At 44.6% G+C, this 7,500-nt stretch overlaps 1 protein-coding gene across 1 annotated transcript in view; it reads right to left on the reverse strand.

The window, feature by feature from the left end:
• The window catches only part of dnah2 (dynein, axonemal, heavy chain 2), a 453,668-nt gene that overhangs the window by 385,903 nt on the left and 60,265 nt on the right, over positions 1-7,500 (reverse strand). Inside the window, exon 8 of the mRNA XM_063186341.1 lies at positions 2,889-3,080. Coding sequence (XP_063042411.1) covers positions 2,889-3,080 — 192 coding nt within the window. The remainder of the gene's footprint in view (positions 1-2,888; positions 3,081-7,500) is intronic.

Genomic DNA, 7,500 nt, shown 5'->3' on the forward strand with positions numbered 1-7,500 from the left:
CCCCTATGCCATGAACATGGACCATTATGTCATTGCCACATCAACTTTATGGAAAGTATAAGACCAGTTCTACATGTTTGGGTGTCATTATGAATTTTTGATAAGTTTTTTGGAAAAAATAATGTGCAAAAATGTATTTTGCAAACAAATGTGCAAAAAATCTCATTATATAATGCAGAAATGGATTCCCTGACCATGAAAACATATGAGTAGACACCAGAAATACATCTGTACTCCTTTCACAACAGGAGATATGACGTATTGTAGTGTATTGGACTGTCCGGCGGCCATATTGGATTTGGAATATGAAAAAGCTGGCAAAAAATTTTTTCAAGCACCATAAATCACCAAACTAAAGACAAGGGGCAACCAACAGCTTTTCAGAAATGCATACAACAGCCAAAAATCTATGCCGGGTCAATTTTGACCCTGAACACCACAGATGTAACTTTTTTTTTTTTGGACCTTTAAAATTTACTAAAATGATGAAACATATTTTTTGTGTGTTGCAATGATTGTGACTGAGGATTAGATGAAGCCTTATTCCAAGAAAATAAAGGAAAGTGTGTTTTTTTCACACTAAAACTTGAAAACGGGTCAAAAATGACCCGAACACAACATAAGGGTTAAAGGACCAGTCCAGTCAATTTCAACATGCAGTTGTAATGCTCACACTACCCTGGACTTGTCAGTACCTGAGATTTGTATTTCTTTTTCTTCAGCCTTTTCCGAGATCCTGGTCATTGTAATGGGGGCAGCGCTTTGTTTACATTTCAAAAAAACATTTTTATTTATTCCCAAAAACATCCAAAAGCTTATGCAACATCAGCAGACAACTAGCAAACAGCAGTATCTTTTGGGAAAATATTTGGAGTAGGAAAGGGAAGGGCTGAACCGCAAAATGTGGCTTCACCGGGTAATGACAAGTCAAGGGTAGCATGAGCAATACAAAAGCATATTAAAATTGACTGAACTGGTCCTTTAAGCGACCAAAACGATTTGCCAGGAGCGAATTCATGGCGAAACTTCTTCAGCGACTTCAGCGAAACTTCTTCAGTGACTAGCGTAGGTCATTCTTGATGTACACGCGCCATTACGGTAGTGATGCCTGTAAGCATGAGTGTCTGCACAGGAGGCTGAACTCTACCAGCTGCCACATTCTAGAATTAGAAGGGCCTCGAGGAGGAGATATTGGCTGGGCATCTCATGTGTGTTGCACTGGGTGGAGTTCACACAGACGATGTGGATGGTCATGCTGTTGTTCCCATAGGCACGTCTGCTGTTCAATTTTGAGACATTCGGTTATCAATCACTTCTGCTATATTACTTCTCCTAAGGCTATCTTAGCAGCATAGTTTTCCAGTGGGTTGGTGTGTGTTGCTGATGGTGTTACTGTTGGTGGCATGGTATGTTGCTGTGTTGGTTGTTAACGTCTTGGTGAGGCTGATGGCCTGTGGCGATCCTACAATGACTGGCGACCCCATGTCCCTCCAGCGCACCGATCCAACCGCAGCAGCCGCAATCACCCCCCACCCCACCCCAACAACCCCCAGGGTACACTCTATGCCATGATGTGTATGTGTGTGTGTACTGTACTTAACCCTGTACTAAAGTGCTGCGAAAGAAAGAAAACTGACCCTACTTAGCATCTGCACTTGCTGTTCTGTATATTTCCGGAGCACTTTGTATCTGCTAGTGTTGTTGGCTATGATTATGTCTTCGATCGAAAGTTGCTTTGGTTGAAAAATAGCAAATGCAATGTAATCTAATGTAATGATAGCATTTTGCTGCGGTGTTGGTCAGTTCAGCCTCTTGTTCGTGGTGAGCCAGGTGAGCCTCTCGAGAGTGTGTTGAAGTAAGGGGAGTTGGCCCATTGGTGAATGTGGTTGTGTTTTAATGCCATTTGTCTCTTATTGTGATCACTTGTTAAGTTAGTATTACTTCTAATGTAGTCAAGCACTACGTTTGCATTATGTTTTTAATTCCGAATTGATAATTAAGAAATAAATAGTTCTGTCGAGTTTACTTTGATCTTTCCGTTAATTCCGAATTAAGAGGTGTATACATGACGTTTTAAAAGCGGAATAAAGCTTTATTCAGAATTAAATGGAGTCAATTCCGAATTAAATGTCTCGTGTAAACATAGCAAATGATAGGTGCATTTGCTGTGTGTGGTGCTGGTCTCATCCTCTTCTATACCTTGCGTAGGAGTGTGGTGAATGTGGTTGTGTCTCTTACTATGACCAAAGTTCTTCCTGTATAAATTACGTCACTAGGCCGCCATCTTGTTGATGCCTTCAGGGTGCTATTTCGCGATTAGTGAGACCAGATCTGAGAGTCAATGGGAAAAATGAATGGGGAAACTGGGTATAGGACGGGAGGGAACCCAGCGGTTGTGAAAACCATATGGTTGAAACCACAGTGAAAAACTGATCAATCTAGACTACTTGGTTGTGTCATACAAGTCAAAATAAAGCTTTTTAAGCCACTTTTCTTACATTTTTTTGACAGAGCGCAGGCGCAGTAGTTCCATAACGGCACATTGGCTCTTGTTACCAGAAAGGCGGGAGATGTGTGGATAGACGCCATATTTGCGTTACGAATCCGAGTTAATTTCTATGGACGCTTACACCACTGATCAGTCTCCTCCTACCTAAACCGCCCCTGCTATGATCACTTGTTTACTTGGGTGTTACTGCTGGTGTAGTCGCTGATAAGTTGTGGTTGTGTGTTGTGGTGCTGGTCTCATCATCTTCAATACCTTGCGCAGGAGTGTGATGAATGTGGTTGTGTTTTAATGGCATTTGTCTTTCTGCTGGTGTAGTCGCAGATAAGTGGTTTTGCTGCGTGTGGTGCTGGTCTCATCATCATCCATAACCATACTGTACCTTGCGCAGGAGTGCGGTGAGCCTCTCACGCGTGTTGTAGTAGATGGAGTTGACCCATATGATGCGTATGAGGTTGAGGATGTGGGCCAGCTTGGGGGCCACCTGGTCGGGCTTCAGCTGGGCCAGCTCCTCGCACGGCTCCCTCAGCAGAGACAGGAACGACAGGTTGGACTGGGCCTGCATCGAGCCGTCCTGTATGGATACACACATTGCAATCATTATAATTCATCAACATACGCACGCACGCACACACACACACAAACACACACACTCACATACTCATACACACACAGGAGGGACAGGAAAAAGAAGTTGAAATTGGGCCTGCATACAGTATAGCGCACACAATAGGTTTCAACTCATTATTCATTCATGCACATGTGCACACACACACACACACACACACACACACACACACACACACACACACACACACACACACACACACAGTACCTAGTCAAAGAGGTCTACAAGACTTCTTCAGGCCCTTCTGTTCATATCACAGACACGTGCGTACATATTCTCATACCAGCATGTGTGAACACACACACACACTGTCCCACACACAGAGACATGGACACGCAAGTCATGGGTGTGTGATGGATGTGACAGAAAAAAGTCATCAGGGTGACAGAGGCCCCCCGGCAGCCCAGACAGCATCACGCTGTGTGTGTGTGTGTGTGTGTGTGTGTGTGTGTGTGTGTGTGTGTGTGTGTGTGTGTGTGTGTGTGTGTGTGTGTGTGTGTGTGTGTGTGTGTGTGTGTGTCTGTGTCTGTGTGTGTGTGTGCGCGCGCGCACAGCCTAGACAGTATCAAGCTGTCCTGTTCCTCACGGTGACAAACATCTGGTGCTGCCCATGTCAGACAGGAGGCTGAGCACCATTCATTATATGATCACACATTAAATCACCACACATAAAAAAGCTGGAGGAAAAAAATGAAGGTCACCACATACAGATACTAGCACTCAAAAAAGCCACCTGACCAACAGGCCGTCCGACTGAATGACATAGTGCCGGATAGAATACAGTAGCGCTCACAAGCGGGGTGCGTCATTTTGAATGCTGCGGATTAAGCTTAGCATTTTAACAGCTTCCGGCTTGTACTGAAAATCCCAATAGCATGCAATAGCAGTAACATGGGCAAAATACATTGGATAAAATGGAATGGAATTCGAGAGGACCCACATTCTTTTCCCATTAATAAAATGAATAGCACAATGATATGGGTGTGTTAGACAAATCAGTACGATAATTAACTAATGTTGCTATTCCTCTGCTAACCGTCCAAATTTTAAGAACGACAATGGTCACCTCACTGAACTGACACTAAGATCCTGCCACAATGATCAGCCACCTAGCAAACTTCAGCAAGAGGGAAGTTTTGAAATGATATCAATAAACGATGGCAATTTCACATCATTTAATCATGGCAAAACAGTGTTGTCAGGGGTGAATAACAATATGTATTGGGGCATGTAGAAGAATAGTTCCAACATCTTAGACTCAGGTATTGTTTTTATTTATGTTTATATAATCAACAGTCTGTGACATTCATCAATACAAAACTCACTACTGTAGTGCACCAGTTATCAGGCCTAAGTACTGTATGCTGATAGCAACATCATATTTATTGTGTTGTTTGTTTGAAACTAAATTATCAAACCAATCATTCCTACAGTCTTTTTTTAATATCCTCCACAGAATGCAGGGGTTCGCGACTTGCATGCTTTCACTCAAACTTTATTTGAGACTACAAGGTCCGCAAAAAAACAGTTCAAATACAGCTTCAGACCTTAGGAACCATCGTGGAATTAAAAGCTAAGAAGAACTTCTGGGTGAATTGCAAGCTCTTTAGTGTGATTTTTCTACTTTCCGAACCACTAAATACAATGTTAAACTCCTTTGGAGTATAAGACTTGTCGGGAGGAATCCCTGCGGCATATGCAGAGAGGATGTGCTTTGTTCAGAGAGTTTGCGTGCTTTGTTTGCAACTCCATCGTGCTGTGGCCTATGACACGGCCTTCTTCCTACTTGAACCGCTAATACTCAATCAACATCTTCAAGTAAACAGCTTTGGCTTTCCAAATTCCACTCCTGAAGAATGCAACAGCTAATTAATGATACAGCTGATGGCATAAACACATCCTCCAGTCGAGGCAATGATGCAGCTTTGCTTGCTCCCACACTTCTTTTTTATCTTTCTTGTGCCCTCTCTCTCTTTCTCTATATCTTTTCTCTCTCTCTATCTCTCTCTCTCTCTCCATTACTCCTGCTCTCTGTTTACTTATTTACCCTCTCTCTCTCATTCTCTCCACTCCCCCTACTACCCCCACAACATTATATCTCCTCCACCATTACCTTCTCTCACCCACCCCATTGCTTTCTTTACATCCTCCCATTTCTCACTCTCTTTATTTCTCAAGCTACCTTACTCTTTCTCAGCCTCCCCCCACTTCCTCCTCCTCCTCTCTCTCTCTCTCTCTCTCTCTGTTTTCTCATCCCCTTTCTGAGCATCACCCCCCTCATCTCTCTCTCTCTCTCTCTCTCTCTCTCTCTCTCTCTCTCTCTCTCTCTCTCTGTCTGTTCTCTCATTCCCATCTATAATGCATCAGCATCCCCTGTACATCCCCATCCATCCTATACCAGCCTCCACATTAGCATGGCATCTGCATACATTAGCATGATCCATATCGCATTACCGCCGATATCGGATGCAGTCGGTCGCGACGTAACGCATTTATTCATTCTGACGCCATCTCTGGCACAGAATGGCTGAGACTGTAGCGTAGTAGAGAAGACACATGGGAAAAGATTTGGCGGGGATGGGTTTGTGTATGTTTGTTTGTATGTTTGGTGTGTGTGTGTGTGTGTGTGTTTGTGTGTGTGTGTGTGACTGTGTGTCTTGCCTGTGTGTGTGTTGGGGTGAGGGAAATGTCATGTTTGTTTAGCGTATGAGGATGCACGCCGAAAGGTTAAGGCTGGGCTAATGCTTGCGGAAACATTTTTAAGGGCACAAGATCTTTTCTGGAGAGGGTTTTAAGGCTGTTTTAGTTTCCAGCTGGAACAGTAGTCTTGCCTTTTTTGTGTAAACTCTCTCGGTAATAGCCATGTCATGGTGGCATGGATTTTATGCTTTAGTCTGCAGATGTTAGTTGGGTTTTGAGTCAAAACAAAGTCGTAAAACGCCGGCGCCTTTTGTTATTCTCCCCCGGGAGAGTTTGCAAACTTGAGCAGCGTGATGAGAGCTTGGCTCACACAAAAATACACCACTCACCGTGTCAGAGTCAAGGGAAATCTGCATAGGAAAACTAACTACACACTACACACACTACACACACACACACACACACACACACACACACACACACACACACACACACACACACACACACACACACACAAACTCACACAGACAAGCTCAAATGTGCACTCATCCACCAAATACACACGCGCACACACACACACTCCCACTTTCTTCTTCTCCGTCTTGACGAACTTCGAAAGCTCTATCTGAAGTCTCCTTTGATTATTCAATCAGGCGCATGAGTAGCAGGTGCATGAGAGAGAGTGTGTGTGTGTGTGTGTGTGTGTGTGTGTGTGTGTGTGTGTGTGTGTGTGTGTGTGTGTGTGTGTGTGTGTGTGTGTGTGTGTGTGTGTGTGTGTGTGTGTGTATAAGCGTGTGTGTGTGTTTTGTTAGAGTATGGCGTTTGAGGCCCCGAGCTTCAACATCTGGCCCTCAGTAATCGCCTAATCAATCCACACGCGCCGCTTTCTGCCTCGCGGGCCTGAGACGGGAATTGAAAAACCTGCCGTCTTTCTCTCCCTCTCCCTACCTCTCTGTCAGTGCCTCTTCCCCTCTCTTTCCTTTGTCTCCCTTTCTCACTCTTTCTTTCCATCTCTTTCTCTCTTTCCCTCTCTCCATCTTTCTCTCTCTCTCTCTCTCTCTCTCTCTCTCTCTCTCTCTCTCTCTCTCTCTTCTCTATCTCTCTCTCTCCGCCTTTTTCTCCTTCCCTCTCTCTCCCTCCTCTTCTTGTTTGGGTGTGGAGATCCAGGTGTGTTAGCGTCGGCCTGAGAGGCTGTTAGCTTCCGCTCGGGTTCACACAGCCCGTTTAAATGAATGACCGGCTCATTGCCGTAATGCTCTCTCTCCGCGGAGCGCTCTCACCACCATCGCTATCTCTCTCTCCGTCTCTCTCTCTATTAGTCCCTCTCTCTCTCTGTCTGTCTGTCTGTCTCTCTCTCTCTCTCTGTTGCTCTCGCTCCGCCATCTCTCTCTCCATCTCTCTCTCTATTAGTTTCTCTCTCTCTCTCTCTCTCGCTCCGTCATTCTCCATCTCTCTGTCGATCTTCACATTTCTCTCGCTCTCTCTCTCTCTCTCTCTCTCTCATATGCTCTCTCTCACTCACTCTGTTCTCTTGCTTTATCATTCACTCGCTCATTCGTTCTCCCTATTTCTCTCTCTCTCTCTCTCTCTCTCTCTCTCTCTCTCTCTCTCTCTCTCTCTCCCGTGCTCTCCGCCACAGCGAATTCGTTTTCCCGGCTGTTCATATATCACTCTCATGACCGCTCTTTTATTCACACCATTACCTCTCCATTATAATCCCTCTTTA

This window comes from Engraulis encrasicolus, chromosome 21 (genome assembly GCF_034702125.1).
Source record: "Engraulis encrasicolus isolate BLACKSEA-1 chromosome 21, IST_EnEncr_1.0, whole genome shotgun sequence".
Lineage (NCBI taxonomy): Eukaryota > Metazoa > Chordata > Actinopteri > Clupeiformes > Engraulidae > Engraulis > Engraulis encrasicolus.